The following is a 17378-nucleotide window of genomic DNA, read 5'->3' as shown; positions in this document are numbered from 1 at the left end:
ATTGGTGTAGGGAGAAAAGTTTCAGGTCAGTAATCTTTCAGCAGAAGATAAATAGGTACCCAGGAACTTCAAACTTCAAAAATTTGTGTCCTGAAATTAGGGGGAATTTTTTTTGTCCAATAGGTATAAACTAAACTAACATTGTTGAAGAGATATTGATGTGGAGATGAAGTTTCCTGCTTTGTTTAATTTTTAGCTTTTACTTACTAAAGATAGAACGTAGGCATGTTAGCTTTGGAAATAGGCGATGTTGGTAATCTCTCAGCTGCCATGCTGCTCCTGGCAACTTTTAGGGGAGGGGCCTAGTCAGGTTTTGCAGCATGGGAGCAGTTTTATAAGATAGAATTCTACCTGTAATGAGCAAAGAGTAATGTGGAGGGCTTTTTCAAGATTTGGACGAGGTACGTCTGCAGTAAATTCAAAAGGTCTCAATGATATCAGGATTTGAACCATGGAAAGGGGCTGATATGAGAGAACAGTCTCCAATTTCTTAAATTGATAAATAGCATGAACCATTTTTGAATCTTGAAAGTAATCAAATCAGATTTAAAATACTGTCTTTCTTTTAAACCAGGAGTAGGAAGAAGAAACCAGTCTGTGGCTATACTTCTGATAATGGCAGAAAATCCACCACCACTTGACGCAACCTCGCTTCTCAATGTTGATTTGTCTCTTCTACCTCCTCTAGTGAATGGAGACGGGACACAGGTGAGCAATGCCGTAAAACATCCTCAAGGTTTTGTAAACTACTTCACAACTTTTTAATTAGCTTAAATTATCTTACAGTAAACATTGGGTTTTGTTTGCTTGAAATTCTTTTACTTTTTAACTACTATTGATAAAGTTTTGAAAAGAAAACAGGCCATGAAACTAATTTTAACCCTTTGTTTGCTGCACAAAACTTGCATTGCATGGAGCAATTAATGCATTTCCTGAAAATATAGTGGTTATAGTTACTAGACTGGCTTGCACTCAGAGATGTACGAAAAGAGACTTGTGCCATTCCCAAAGGTTCAATTGAATTTAATTGAATTGAGTGTTCTTTTAATATTGCACACTCATTTGAAAATTGCATAAGCTCTAAAAGGTGTAGCTAGACTTAAGAAATTCACAAACAACAGGAATTCTGCAGATGCTGGAAATTCAAGCAACACACATAAAAGTTGCTGGTGAACGCAGCAGGCCAGGCAGCATCTCTAGGAAGAGGTACAGTTGACGTTTCAGGCCGAGACTCAGTCCTGACGAAGGGTCTCAGCCTGAAACGTCGACTGTACCTCTTCTTAGAGATGCTGCCTGGCCTGCTGCGTTCACCAGCAACTTTTATGTGTGTTGCTTAAGGAATTCACATCATGATTGTCCTGGGTTGGGGAGAGACGGGGGGGGGGGGTCACGGGGAGAGAGATGTGTATCCCAGTTTTTGTCAAAGGACATGATATTCCATACCAGGGCAGTATATTAGCAAGGGGAACTGGAGTCCAGCTACAGCCATTGCATAAAGAACTGACAGATGGTGTTTCTAGCTGTGCCACCCAGCTATGAGAATTGCCGCTGTTTAGAGCATTGCAGAATTTCATAACTTTGAGATATGTCAGGGTGAATCACAAATCACTGAAAACAGTAATACCAGGCTGTTTCAGTAATTGGATCTGAAGTTTGTTTTTCTGATGTGCTATGATTCTGAAAAGAAATACAAAAGATTATTTGACATTAGAATGCTTTTGGCTGATTATTGATGAAACTGCTGAGGCACCCTTTGAATCTCAGCAGCATAATGTTGGAAACAGTACTCTTTATCTGATTAATCTCCATTCATTTTGGAAGCTCTTAAAACCCAAACCCTCTTATTCCACAAACATTTCTGCTCAGCTTTCTATATGGGAGTAACTTTCACTTTTTCTTAAAGGCCCGTTGACTTCTCTAATGTGGTTATTCTTCATGAACTGTGCATATTGATCAGACATTATTAAGCCCAGCAGAATCATTTTTACTGCCAGGAGAAGGGGCAAAGGAAAGGTTACTGGTGTCTTAAAGCAATCACTTTGGGCAGATGAGGCTCATCATCCATAGTTGGCAGCTGCTTTGTGGCTACACACCGCTATGTTTGGAGGGCTTCGAAAGTAAGCACCGAGGAAAAATCCGTAGCTGGAGTCCTAAGGCAGTGCCAAGTTGAATTAAACGGTGACTGGCAATTCCTTTGACACTGCTGGTGACAAATGGTCTCTGCCATTCCTTTGGATTCATTGACTGTGTCAAGAGGGGGAGCCTGCTACATGGGCAACAACTTGCTCTCTATATTGTACTGCCCTGGCTTACATAGAAACATAGAAAACCTACAGCACAGTACAGGCCCTTCGGCCCACAAAGCTGTGCCGAACCTGTCCTTACCTGAAAAATTACCTAGGGTTACACTTAGCCCTCCATTTTTCTGAGCTCCATAGAGCTGTCCAGGAGTCTCTTAAAAGACCCGATCATATCCGCATCCACCACCGTCACTGGCAGCCCATCCCACGCACTCACCGCTCTCTGCATTAAAAAAAAACTTACCCCTGACATCTCCTCCGGAGCTACTTCCAAGCACCTTAAAATTGTGCCCTCTTGTGAAAGCCATTTCAGCCCTGGGAAAACGCCTTTGACTATCCACACGATCAATGCCTCTCATCATCTTATACACCTCTATCAGGTCACCTCTCATCCTCCATCGCTCCAAGGAAAAAAGGCCGAGTTCACTCAACCTATTCTCATAAGGATGCTCCCCAATCCAAGCAACATTCTTGTAAATCTCCTCTGCACCCTTTCTATGGTTTTCTCATCCTTCCTATAGTAAGGTGACCAGAATTGAGCACAGTACTCCAAGTACGGTCTGACCAGGGTCCTATATAGCTGCAACATTACCTCTCGGCTCCTAAACACAATCCCACGATTGATGAAGGCCAATGCGCCGTATGCTTTCTTAACCACAGAGTCAACCTGCACAGCAGCCTTGAGTGTCCTGTGGACTCGGATCCCAAGATCCCTCTGATCCTCCACACTGCCAAGAGTCTTACCATTAATACTATATTCTGCCATCATATTTGATGTACCAAAATGAACCACCTCACACTTATCTGGGTTGAACTCCATCTGCCACTTCTCAGTCCATTTTTGCATCATAATGATGCCCCGTTGTAACCTCTGACAACCCTCCACACTATCCACAATACCCCCAACCTTTGTGTTGTCAACAAATTTACTAACCCATCCCTCCACTTCTTTATTCAGGTCATTTATAAAAATCACGAAGAGCAGCGGTCCCAGAACAGATCCCTGAGGCGCACCATTGGTGATTGACTTCCATGCAGAATATGACCTGTCTACAACCACTCTTTGACTTCTGTAGGCAAGCCATTTCTGGATCCACAAAGCAAGTTCCCCTTGGATCCCATGCCTCCTTGCTTTCTCAATAAGCCTTGCCATGGGGTACATTGTCAAATGCTTTGCTGAAATCTATATACACTACATCTACTGCTTTACCATCATCAATGTATTTAGTGACGTCCTCAAAAAATTCAATCAGGCTCGTAAGGCATTACCTGCCTTTCACAAAGCCATGCTGACCATTCCTAATCACTTGTTACATATACCTGTTAGGGGCCATTCTCCAGTTACCTCATAAGGTAACCGTAGCCTTCAGCCAGGAGCAGATGTTGTCAGGTGGTTCCCAACCTTCAACGAGTGTTTCGACCCTTAACCACGACACTCTCCAGTTGGTGGGCCGGCAGTGGTGGCCAAATCACTGCCCATCAGCTCCTGGCTTCCAGCTCCCCTCCTCTCGCCTACTCCAAATCCAACAAGAAGCTCGTTCTGCCTCTTCCCCCATCCTACGAGCTGCTTGTTTTTTGCTCCTTTTGTCCAGGCCCAGATCTGACAACAGCCGCCATGCTGATTTGGCTGGGAAACCTCTGCAGCCGATCTCCACAGGGAACAACCATGCCTGCCATCCCTTGTCTTTACACTCCTGCAGTAAGGGCTGGTACTTCAAGGCCTTTCTCTCGTGGGCCTCTTCCCGTCCCTCTTCCCACGGCACAGTCAACTCAACCAGAATTATTTTCTTGTCTTTGGTTGACTACAGTACGATGTCCAGGTGTAGGGTTGTGTGCACCACATCCGGGAACTGCAACCTCCTTCCCACATCGACCCTCCTCTCTCAGGACCTGGTCGTTAGCAGCAGATTGGGCTTTGGTTGTTTGGTTACGAAAGGCCTAGCTCCCTCTTTGATGAAGGTGATGGCCTTCCTCAAATCTGTGCCAGCCGTCCTCTTCTTGCATCTCTCGAGCTCTAGTATGTCAGCAAGAGCCAGAAGCATCTTATCATGGCGCCACCTATACCGTCCTTGAGATAGAGCTGTTTTACACCTGGACAGTGTATGAGCCAGTGTTCCCTTTTGACCACAGAGCTTACAGTTCGAGTCCTCTCTCATCCCCCATGTGTACAGATGTAATGGGGAAGGAAGGGTGTCATACACGGATCGCAGGAGGAAGGAAATACGGAAGGGCTCCAGTCTCCATAACTCTGCCCATGAGATCTTGCGCATTTTGTCCAGGCACCCTGGGATCCTTGTTCCACTGCCTTTGAAATCTGCTTCTCTTCCTCACGGATCCGTACTGCTGCCTGTATCATGTGTCGCCTGTTCCTTATGCTTGCGTTTCCCCACTTCTGGAAGTGAACTGAGCCGAGGCCTTGCCGCCCAACGCAGGGGTTGCCGATGATATCTCGCAGCTTCAGGCGACACACTGCCTCCTCCACAGCTGCATTGGCTGCCCACTTGCGCTCAGATCTGGTTGTAACGCCTGCTTGCTTTACCAGGACGTCATTGGAATCTCTCAAGCTTAATAAAGCTGTGCATTTTGCCACCTTGAATTCCACCACAACAGATGACGGGAAGCTGCAGTTGCCCAGAACGAATGTAGAGGTCCACTGAAGGGAAGCTTGGGGGAACTCCCCACCATCTCTGCAGGTGCTTGTTGGTTTTCCTCTTGATGCCCTCTACGACAGTCATGGGAAACTCATAAAGTGTGAAGAGCCAGAGAAGCCTGGGCAGAATGCCATATTGGTACAGCCAGGTCTTGAATTTACCTGGAGGTCCGGATTTGTCGATCTTCTTCAGCCATTCGTCTGCCTGCTTCACAGCAATGGTGACATTGGCCCCATCTGTTAGTGACACATTAAACCACTTCCCCAAGCATTTTATCGGGTTATCTTCGATGGAAGAGATGACCTCACCCTGAACCTGGAGGCTAAACTTGCTAGTAACTTTGCCTTTTCTCTCCTCCATGCACTTGGACTTCTTAGCCTTGAAGGACATCTTCGCCCAAGTGGCTACATTACCCAGAGTTTCCAATGCCCATCTTGCTTGGACATGTGACACAGTTGTTATAGTGATGTTGTCCATGAACCCTCGTAGAGCCGGCTGAACAATGCCTGACTCCAGCATCGGGCCGCGGGTTACATCTTCTGCTGCTGATAATAGGAGGTTCGTTCCCATAATAAATAGGATGGGGGAGATGGTGCACCCTGTTGGAATCCCTTTCTGGAGGTCCTGCCAACTAGTTGTGAAATGGGCTGATGTAAATCTGAGTTTGACTCCTCCTAGGTAGCTGGTGATCATGTCTCGAATAGTCAGTGGGATGTAGTAGTGGTCAAGTCCTTCTAGGATGAGGTCATGTGGAATAGACCCATAGGCGTTCACGAGGTCTAACCAGACAACTGTTAGGTCGCCTTTTTCCTGCTTGGCCTCATGGATCAAATGGCTAATCGTTGAGGTGTGCTCCAGACACCCCGAAAAACCTGGAATACCACCTTTCTGGATGGATGTGTTGATATGGCGGTTCTGTGTCATGTAAGAAGTCAACCTTCTTGCGAGCACAGAAAAGAAAATCTTACATTCCACATCCAGGGGAGAAATTGTTCTAAACTGGGCAATTGTGGAGGAAACCTCTCCCTTTGGAATAAAGCATCCCTCTGCCAATTTCCAACTCAATGGAATGGTACCTTTGGCCCAGATCTTTCTCATGACCTTCCACAGCCTCTGAAGAAGCTTTGGGCATTTCTTTTACACCTTATGAGGTATGCCACTTGGGCCTAGGGCAGCTGATGCTTTAGCTTTCCAGATAATGTCCTGGATTTCCTGCCACATAGGCTCCTTCACATTCAGCTCAATTGATGGATTTTCCGGTCTACAAATAACCCGATTGGTCCCTAGTCCCTGACCCCTCCATGGGTCGCTGTGTGCCTCCCGCAGGAGCTCCTCTACCTCTGGCTTCGAGCTGAATAGTATACCAGATCTTTGTTGGCCGAGAAGTGTCCTGGTGAAGCTGAATGGATCTCTCACAAACTGCGCTCGCCTTTTCTCTTTCTTCCTTCTTTGCTGTCGCAGATGTTCCACCCTCCGGAGTTTTTGAATTTTTTGAGGATGTAACTAGTAAAGTGGATAGGGGAGAACCAGTGGATGTGGTATATTTGGATTTTCAAAAGGCTTTTGACAAGGTCCCACACAGGAGATTAGTGTGCAAACTTAAAGTATTGGGGGTAAGGTATTGATGTGGATGGAGAATTGGTTAGCAGACAGGAAGCAAAGAGTGGGAATAAACGGGACCTTTTCAGAATGGCAGGCGGTGACTAGTGGGGTACCGCAAGGCTCAGTGCTGGGACCCCAGTTGTTTACAATATATATTAATGACTTGGATGAGGGAATTAAATGCAGCATCTCCAAGTTTGTGGATGACACGAAGCTGGGTGACAGTGTTAGCTGTGAGGAGGATGCTAAGAGGATGCAGGGTGACTTGGATAGGTTGGGTGGGGCAAATTCATGGCAGATGCAATTTAATGTGGATAAATGTGAAGTTATCCACTTTGGTGGCAAAAATAGGAAAACAGATTATTATCTGAATGGTGGCCGATTAGGAAAAGGGGAGGCGCAACGAGACCTGGGTGTCATTATACACCAGTCATTGAAAGTGGGCATGCAGGTACAGCAGGCGGTGAAAAAGGCGAATGGTATGCTGGCATTTATAGCGAGAGGATTCGAGTACAGGAGCAGGGAGGTACTACTGCAGTTGTACAAGGCCTTGGTGAGACCACACCTGGAGTATTGTGTGCAGTTTTGGTCCCCTAATCTGAGGAAAGACATCCTTGCCATAGAAGGAGTACAAAGAAAGTTCACCAGGTTGATTCCTGGGATGGCAGGACTTTCATATGAAGAAAGACTGGATGAACTGGGCTTGTACTCGTTGGAATTTAGAAGATTGAGGGGGGATCTAATTGAAACGTATAAAATCCTAAAGGGATTGGGCAGGCTAGATGCAGGAAGATTGTTCCCGATGTTGGGGAAGTCCAGAACAAGGGGTCACAGTTTGAGGATAAAGGGGAAGCGTTTTAGGACCGAGATTAGGAAAAACTTCTTCACACAGAGAGTGGTGAATCTGTGGAATTCTCTGCCACAGGAAACAGTTGAGGCCAGTTCATTGGCTATATTTAAGAGGGAGTTAGATATGGCCCTTGTGGCTACGGGGATCAGGGGGTATGGAGGGAAGGCTGGGGCAGAGTTCTGAGTTGGATGATCAGCCATGATCATAATAAATGGCGGTGCAGACTCGAAGGGCCGAATGGCCTACTCCTGCACCTATTTTCTATGTTTCTATGTTTGCACAGCTTTTCCCGCAGCATACTGGTTAAGTCCTTGATACCTTCTTTTTCGGCTGGTAAGCTGGTTTTAAACCTCTTGTTGAGCGCCTTTAATTCACCTCTCAAGCGACGAATCTCCGTTTCCCTCCTATTTGGTTGCCGCGGTAACTCCGGCTGGCCTTTCCGCTCCATTGGGCCAAATCATTCCTTAGCTAGATTGTACGCTATGGCTGTGAGTGAGTCGATCTTTCTGTGTATTGGACCTGCTAAGGCAACTTCCAGGATGCCGTCTAGATCATCATCGAACTGCATCCAGGCGACATTGTCTGATGATCTAGGCCATTTGATCCTGTTTTCCCTTGATGAATGGATTGGGGTAGCCGAAGAGAAACTCACTAGGTCTGTTGTTTGGTGCTGAGGCGACTCAAGTGCGGAGAGATCTTCAGCTCTGTGGGGTGCTTCCTGGCTGGATTTCTCCTTCGTCTCACCGGCCACTAAGTCTGTGCGCTGCACTTGGGTCACCATTGATCCACATCTAGACTTGCTCTGGTGTATCTTGAGCCCTCTGATGTTTTTGCAGACTTTCCCACAATGACACCTTACTGTGAATTCCTCTCCAGTCAGTGCTGATTGCTTCAGCTTCCTTGTAGTCATGTTTCCTGTCCTGGCTGTTGCCGGTATGACCGTCCTGTTGAGTCTCTCATCCTCCCCCACTCTTGGGAGACTCGGGGGGGGGGGGGTATTGCTCGTCATGTTCAGTCGTAGCTTGAGTGGTGCCCTCTTGCGAGTGCTGCCCACAAGGTTGCTAGCCTAGTGAGCCCGTGCCAGTCTTTCCTGGAGGTCAGCTGTCTCTCCAGCGTCACCGACCTTCCTCGGTCATATTATACCTTTCCAAAAGTTCATAAATCCTGCCTCTCAGGGATCTTCTCCATCAACTTACCAACCACTGAAGTAAGACTCACTGGTCTGTAATTTCCTGGGCTGTCTCTACTCCCTTTCCCGAACACTGGAACAACATCCACAACCCTCCAATCCTCCAGAACCTCTCCATTGATGATGCAAAGATCATCGCCAGAGGCTCAGCAATCTCTTCCCTTGCCTCCCACAGTAGCCTGGGGTACATCTTGTCTGGTCCCGGTGACTTATCCAACTTGATACTTTCCAAAAGCTCCTGCACATCTTCTTTCTTAATGTCTACATGCTCAAACTTTTCAGTCCGCTGTAAGTCATCCCTACAATCGCCAAGATCCTTTTCCGTAGTGAATACTGAGGCAAAGTACTCATTAAGTACCTCTGCTATCTCCTCCGGTTCCGTACACACTTTTCCACTGTCACATTTGATTGGTCCTATTCTGTCACATCTTATCCTCTTGCTCTTAACATACTCATAGAATGCCTTGGGGTTTTCCTTAATCCTGTCCGCCAAGGCCTTCTCATGGCCCCTCTGGCTCTCCTAATTTCTTTCTTGAGCTCCTTCCTGCTAGCCTTATAATCTTCTAGCTCTCTATCATTACCTAGCTTTTTGAGCCTTTCGTAGCCTCTTCTTTTCTTTTTGACTATAATTACAACAGCCCTTTGTACACCATGGTTCCTGTACCCTACCATTGTTTCCCTGTCTCATTGGAACGTACCTATGCAGAACTCCATGTGAATATCCCCTGAACATTTGCCATATTTCGTCCGTACATTTCCCTGAGAACATTTGTTCCCAATTTATGCTTCCAAGTTCCTGCCTGATAGCCTCATATTTCCCCTTACTCCAATTAAATGCTTTTCTAACTTGTCTGTTCCTATCCCTCTCTATGGTAAAGGAGATAGAGGTGTGCTCACTGTCTTCAAAATGCTCTTCCACTGAGAGATTTGACACCTGACTAGGTTCAAGTACAGCCTCTCCTCTTGTAGGCTTATCTACATATTGTGTCAAGAAACCTTCTTGAACACACCTAACAAACTCCATCCCATCTCAATCCCTCGCTTCAGGGACATGCCATTCGATATTTGGGAAATTAAAATCTCCCACCACGATAACCCTATTGTTATTATTACACCTTTCCAGAATCCGTCTCCCTATCTGTTCCTGGATGTCCTTGTTACCATTGGGTGGTCAATAAAAAACATCCAGTAGAGTTATTGACCCCTTCCTGTTCCTACCTTCCACCCATAGAGACTCCGTAGACAATTCCTCCGTGACTTCCTCCTTTTCTATGGCCGTGACACTATCTCTGATCAACAGTGCCACGCCCCCACCTCCCCTCCCTGTCCTTTCTGAAACATCTAAAGCTTGGCATATCATTGTAGACAGCTCAGATGCACCATCCATGGTCGACCCTGATCAATGGAGGGCCTTAAAGGTGACATTATGGCTGAGTTCACTCTTGTCTTGCCTGTTTATTACACTTCACTTTCTAGCAGATATCACTGGTACTGATCAAAAGCAGGAATTGCAAAATATGCTGAATCAAGGCAGCATATTGGAGATCTTGAACCAGAATCATGATAGTTTGAATGGATAGCAGCATTAAAAAAAACCCATGTGTAGTTCCTTAAGAAAATAGAGAAGGAAATAGACTATTCAGCCCTGAAGCCTGCCCCACTACTCAGTATGAGAAATGATTTGCCCCAGACCTCTCTTCTGTGCCAGTTTCCCTTAACCATTAGTTGCTCTAATTTTTAAACTTTTTCTTTTAAAAACTTCCAGTGATCCACCCGCCAACAATCCAGGATATAGATTTCTAGAGTTTTCCTACCCTCTGCAAGAAATTGTCTTTATGCACTTCAGCTTTTAATAATTGCCCTCTTAACTTGTAATATTGTCCCCTGTTTGAGATTCACACAGAAGTGGAAACATTGCAAAACTTACTATATCATATCAGTATCTTCTATGCCTCAATAAGATCACCTCTCATCCTTATGATCTCTAAAGAATATAGATCCAATTTTGTTAGCTGCTAGTGATAGGACAACCCTATCATTCAAGCAGCTAACGTACTAAATCTCATTTAGGGTGCTTCCATTGCCAGTATATCTTAAATAAAAGTGATTTCACTCATACCCTGTATGGCTATACTAAAATCAATCAATCAAATACTTTTATACTTTATTGTTGCCAAACAATTGGTACTAGAACGTACAATCATCACAGCGATATTTGATTCTGCACTTCCCATTCCCTGGATTACAAATATTAAATATAAAAATAGTTAAAATTAGTAAATATTAAAAATATAAATTATAAATCATAAATAGAAAACAGAAAAATGGAAAGTAAGGTAGTGCAAAAAAACCGAGATGCAGGTCTGGATATTTGGAGGGTACGACCCAGATCCAGGTCAGGATCCGTTCAGCAGTCTTATCACAGTTGGAAAGTAGTTGTTCCCAAATCTGACCATACGAGTCTTCAAGCTCCTGAGCCTTCTCCCGGAGGGAAGAGGGACGAAAAATGTGTTGGCTGGGTGGGTCGTGTCCTTGTTTATCCTGGCAGCACTGCTCCGACAGCGTACGGTGTAAAGTGAGTCCACGGACGGAAGATTGGTTTGTGTGATGTGCTGCTCCCTGTTCATGATCTTCTGCAGCTTCTTTCGGTCTAGGTTCTAGAGTGTGGGTGCAGTAGTTTGAACAGTTTTCGATAAAGTTTTGTAGAGTAACTACTCCAAGGGGAAGAATTAAATAGAGATCACCCTGCAGTTTGAGAGGGAGAAGCTAAAACTGGATGTATTGGTATTATAAGTCCATAAGATATAGTAACAGATTTAGGCCATTTGGCCCATCGAGCCTGCCCATATGGCTGATCCATTTTTCCTCTCAACCCCGATATCCTGCCTTCTCTCTTTATCGATTTATGCCCTGACCAATCAAGAATGTATCGACATCTGCTTTAAATATACATAAAGACTTGGTCTCACATCTGCCTGTGGCAACAAATTTCACAGATTCACCCTCCTCATCTCTGTTCTGAAAGGACGTCCCTCCATTCTGAGGCTGTGTCCTCTGGTTTTAGACTCTCCCACAATAGGAGACATCCTCTCCACATCCACTGTCTCAAGGCCTTTAACCATTTAATAGGTTTCAATTAGGTCATCTCCCTCCCCCATTCTTCTGAATTCTAGTGAATACAGGCGCAGAGGCATCAAATGATTTTCATATGACAAGCTCTTTAATTCTGGAAACGTTTTTGTGAACCTTCTTTGAACCTTCTCCAGTTTCAGAAAGTTCTTTCTAAGATAAAGACCCCAAAAACTGCTCACAGTACTCCCTTGTCCATTCGTCCCCCCAATCCCTCCCCACTCATCCTCCTCCTGGCACTTATCCTTGTAAGCGGAACAAGTGCTACACATGCCCTTACACTTCCTCCCTTACCACCATTCAGGGCCCCAGACAGTCCTTCCAGGTGAGGCGACACTTCACCTGTGAGTCGGCTGGGGTGATATACTGCGTCCGGTGCTCCCGATGTGGCCTTTTATGTATTGGCGAGACCCGACGCAGACTGGGAGATCGTTTTGCTGAATACCTATGCTCTGTCCGCCAGAGAAAGCAGGATCTCCCAGTGGCCACACATTTTAATTCCACATCCCATTCCCATTCTGCCATATCTATCCACGGCCTCCTCTACTGTAAAGATGAAGCCACACTCAGGTTGGAGGAACAACACCTTATATTCCGTCTGGGTAGCCTCCAACCTGATGGCATGAATATTGATTTCTCTAACTTCCGCTAATGCCCCACCTCCCCCTCGTACCCCATCCGTTATTTATATACAAAATTCTTTCTCTCTCTCTCTCTCTCCTTTTTCTCCCTCTGTCCCTCTGACTATACCCCTTGCCCATCCTCTGGGCTCCCCTCCCCTCCCTTTTCCTTCTCCCTGGGTCTCCTGTCCCATGATCCTCTCATACTCCTTTTGCCAATCACCTGTCCAGCTCTTGGCTCCATCCCTCCCCCTCCTGTCTTCTCCTATCATTTTGGATCTCCCCCTCCCCCTCCCACTTTTAAATCTCTTACTAGCTCTTTCTTCAGTTAGTCCTGACAAAGGGTCTCGGGCTGAAACATCGAGTGTACCTCCTCCTAGAGATGCTACCTGGCCTGCTGCGTTCACCCGCAACTTTGATGTGTGTTGTCACAATACTCATTAAGTGCTTCACCAGTGCTTTATAAAATCTCAACATTACATCCTTGGTTTTATATTCTAGTCCTCTTAAAATGAATTCTGGCAATGCCTTTGCCTTCCTCACCACAGACACAACCTGCAAATTAACCTTTAGGGAATCCTGCACAAGGATTCCCAAGTACTTTTGCGTCTGTTTTTTTTTTGTATTTTCTCTCCATTTAGAAAATAGTCTGCCCTTATACTTCTACCAAAATGCATGACCATATGCTTCCCGACACTGTATTCTATCTGCCACTTTTTTGCCCTTTCTCCTAATCCAGGGGTTCCCAACCTTCTTTGCACCACAGACCGGTTTAATATTGACAATATTCTTGCGGACCGGCCGACCGGGGGACGGGGGGAGGTTGTTCAAGTAGGGTTAATAGGGTTAAACTCACCTCAACATGTCTTTTACAATTAGGGGTGCCAACTTTCTCACTCCTAAATAAGGGACAAAAGTAGCAGTCACATCCTGGGACACTTTACCCCAGGAAAGACTACCATGACCATGAAGCCTAGGTGTGCGCATGCACATATATACCGATTTTTTTTTTTCCCTACAAATCGGTTTTGCCTTCAATTTCCCAACTATACTGTACATACATTATTTCTACTTTATATAGGCTGTATATTTATCATATATGTTAGTGTTATTTATTTTAGGTTTTATGTGTTATTTGGTATGATTTGTTAGGTTATTTTTTTGGGTCTGGGTGGGAACGCTCAAAAATTTTTCCCATATAAATTAATGGTAATTGCTTCTTCACTTCACACCATCTCGGCATGAAAGGTTTCATAGGAACGCTCTACTTTAGCGGGGGAAATACGGGACAAGGGCGGTCCCATTTGGGACAAACTAATTTAGCCCAATATATGGTATGTCCTGGCAAATACGGGATAGTTGGCAACCCTGTGTTCAAGTTCAACAGTGCTTGACAGGGAATGAGGAAAGGTGCAGCTGACTCATATCGTTTCCTCACGGCCCGATAGCACATGCTTTGTGGCCCGGTGGTTGGGGACCGCTGGCCTAATCTATCTTAGTCCTATTGTAGCCTCTACTTCCTCAAAACTACTTGCTCCTCCACCTAGCTTCATATCATTTACAAACTTTGCAACAAGGCCATCAATTCCATCATCAAAATCATTGACATATAATGTAAAAAGAATTGGTCCCAACACAGGCTCCTGTGGAACACCACTAGGCACCGGCAGCCAACCAAAAAAGTCCTCCCTTTATTCCCACTCTTTGCTTCCTGCCAATTAGCTACTATGCTAGAATCTTTCCTGTAATACCATGACATTTTGTGGGCCTTTGGCTAAATACAGTACTGCGCAAATGTCTTAAGCACATATATATATATATATATATATAGGGTGCCTAAGGTTTTTGCATGTTACTGTAGTTATATTACACATTGCGCTGTATTGTTGCTGCAGAACAACAAATTTCTTGACTTGGGAGAGTGATGATAAACCCGATTCTGTAATGGGACTGGGAGTGGGAAGGGGAAGAGAGAGAGGAGGGAGTGGGAAGCACCAGAGGGGCATTCTGCAGTGATTAATAAATCAGTTGTTTGTAATCAAATGACCTTGCCTGGTGTTTCTGGGCTGCTGGGTGTGTCTGCATCCGTGCCACCCCCACCCCAGGCCATTCATCTCTTCCACCTGTCCCATGCCTCTCCTAAATAAAGAAAACTACAGCAGCATGAGAGAGGAGCTGACCAAAGTTGATTTGAAGGGGTCATTAGCAAGGATGATGGTAGGGCAGCAATAGCTGGGGTTTTTGGGAGTAACAGGGAACAATGTCTGACAAGGGAAAACAATGACAGCATAAAAGAGAGGGCATATAATATAGCAGAAATTAGTGGGAAGCTTTAAGAAATCAACCAATGGCAACTAAAAAAGCAATAAAGGGAGAAAAGATGAAATATGAAAGTAAGCTAGCCAATGGTATAAAGAGAAAATGCCAAAAGACTTTTCATATATATAAAGAGTAAAAGAGAGACAAGGGTGGACATTAGACCACTGGAAAATGGCTCTGAAGAGGTAGTAATGGGGGACAAAGAAATGGCAGATTAAATAAATATTTTGTGTCACTCTTCAAAGTTCAAAGTAAATTTATTACCAAAGTACATATAGAGTATGTCACCACATACAGCCCTGAGATTAATTTTGTGAGTATGCACAGTAAATCCAAGAAACACAATGGAATCAATAAAAGATTACACCCAACAGGACTGGCCTACAAGCAATGATCAAAAGACAATAAACTGCAAACACAGAAGATATTAAATAAATAAACAAACAATAACTATTGAGAAGATGAGGTGAAAAGTCCTTTACTCCTTGAGTCCATAGGTTATGGAAACAGTTCAGTGATGGGGCGAGGGAAGTTGTCCCCTCTGGTTCAAGAGCCTGGTGGTTGTAAACTGTTCCTGAACTTGGTGGTGTGGGTCCTGAGGCTCCTGTACCACCTCCCTGATGGCAGCAGCAAAAAAAGAGTATGACTTCGGTGGTGGGGGTCCTTGATGATGGATGCTTCTTTCCTGCAACAGTGCTCCGTGTAGGTGTGCTCAGTGGTGGGGGCGGCTTCTCCTATGATGGTCTGGGCCATATCCAGTATTTTTTGTAGGATTTTCTGTCCAAGGGCATTGATATTTCCATACCAAACTGTGATGCAACTGGTCAATATACTCTCCTTTGCACATCTGTAGAAGTTTGTTAAAGTTTTAGATGCCATGCCAAATCTTTGCAAACTTCTAAGGAAGTAGAGGCACTGCTGTACTACCTTTGTAATAGAGCTTCCATGATGGACTTGGAACAGATTGGCTGAAATAATAACACTGAGAAATTTAAAATTGCTGACCTTTTCTGATTCCCTAAATGAGGACTGGCTTATGGGCCTGTGGTTTTCTTCTCCTGAAGTCAGTGATCAGCTCCTAGGTCCTGCTGATATTGAGTGAGAGGTTGTTGTTTTGGCACCATTCAGCCAGATTTTCAGTCTCCCTCCTATATTCTGATTCGTCACCATCTTTGATTTTGGCCAATGACAGTGGTGTTGTCAGCAAACTTAAATATGGCATTGGAGCTGTGCTTAGCCTCACATTCGTAAGTATAAAGCAAGTAGAGTGGGGGCCAACCACACGGCCTAGTGGTGCACCTGTGCTGATGGTGATTGTGCAGGAGATGTGGAAGCATGCTACTGGTGTCTTTACTGTGGAGTGCCGCGAGGCAGAAATGAGTGTGGTCACTATTACTGAGGAGAAGATGCTTGGGAAGTGAAAGATCTAAAGGCAGCCAAGTCACTTGGACCAGATGGACTACATCTCAGTGTTCTGGAAGAAGTAGATAAAGGGATTGTGGAGGCATTTGTTGTAATCTTTTAAGAATCACTAGATTGTGGAGGACTGGAAAATTGCAAATATTACTCCACTGAAGAAGGGAGAGAGGCAAAAGACAGGGAATTATTGACCAGTTAGCCTGACTTTAGTGGTTGGCAAGATGTTAAGAATCCATTAATAAGGATGAGATTTTGGTGTACTTAGAGGCACATGATAAATAGGCCGAAGTCAGCATGGTTTCCTTCAGGGGAAATTTTGTCCAGCAAATCTGTTAGAATTCTTTGAGGAAGTAACAGAAGGCCATTGACAAGGTGCCACACATGAGGTTGGTAAACAAGATGAAAACCCATGGTATTACAGGAAAGAAACTAACATGGATCAAAGATTGGCTGGCTGGCAGAAGGCAAAAAGTGGGAATAAAGTAGGCCTTTTCTGTTCGGCTTCCTGTTGTGTCCCTCTTTTTCACATAATATGTCAATGATTTTTATAATGGAATTGATAGTTTTGTGGCCAAGTTTACAGGTGATACAAATATAGCAGGTACAAAGGTGGGGGGGGGGGGGCCAGTGGTGTTGAGCAGGGAGATTGCAGATGGACTTGGACAGATTAGGATAGTGGGTAAAGAAATGGCAGATTGAATACAGTGCAGGGTAGGGTATGGACATATGCTTTGGTAGAAGGAAGAAAGGCATACACTGTTCTCTGAACAGAGAGTGAATTCAGAAGAATGCAAATCAGTCCTAGTGCAGGATTCACTAAAGGCTAACTTGCAGATCGAGTCCGTAATAGGGAAGGCTTTCATTTCAAGAGGCCTAGAACATAAAAGCAAGGATGTTATGATGATCAGGCAACACACATCAAAGTTGCTGGTGAACGCAGCAGGCCAGGTAGCATCTCTAGGAAGAGGTACAGTGGACGTTTCAGGCCGAGACCCTTCGTCAGGACTAACTGAAGGAAGAGTTAGTAAGAGATTTGAAAGTGAGGGGGGAGGGGGAGATCCAAAATGATAGGAGAAGACAGGAGGGGGAGGGATGGAGCCAAGAGCTGGACAGGTGATTGGCAAAGGGCATATGAGAGGATCATGGGACAGGAGGCCCAGGGAGAAGGAAAAGGGGGGGGAACCTAGAGGATGGGCAAGGGGTATAGTCAGAGGGACAGAGGGAGAAAAAGGAGAGTGAGAGAAAGAATGTGTTTATAAAAATAAATAACGGATGGGGTATGAGGGGCACGTGGGGCAT

At 45.0% G+C, this 17378-nt stretch overlaps 1 protein-coding gene across 6 annotated transcripts in view; it reads left to right on the top strand.

Annotated features, from left to right (window-relative positions):
* fndc3a (fibronectin type III domain containing 3A) overlaps window positions 1–17378 on the top strand; it is a 240054-nt gene that overhangs the window by 38096 nt on the left and 184580 nt on the right. For all 6 annotated transcript variants that reach the window (XR_011886362.1, XR_011886361.1, XM_072260774.1 and 3 more), the window contains exon 2: window positions 575–708. Coding sequence is in view for 4 of the 6 variants with exons in the window: in XM_072260774.1 (XP_072116875.1) it covers window positions 616–708 (93 nt within the window). In the remaining 2 variants the exon portion in view is untranslated. The remainder of the gene's footprint in view (window positions 1–574; window positions 709–17378) is intronic.

Source organism: Mobula birostris, chromosome 6 (assembly GCF_030028105.1).
Source record: "Mobula birostris isolate sMobBir1 chromosome 6, sMobBir1.hap1, whole genome shotgun sequence".
Taxonomy (NCBI): Eukaryota; Metazoa; Chordata; class Chondrichthyes; order Myliobatiformes; family Myliobatidae; genus Mobula; species Mobula birostris.
The sequence above is the reverse complement of the archived record's forward strand: the minus strand, read 5'-3'. Positions and strand labels throughout refer to the sequence as shown.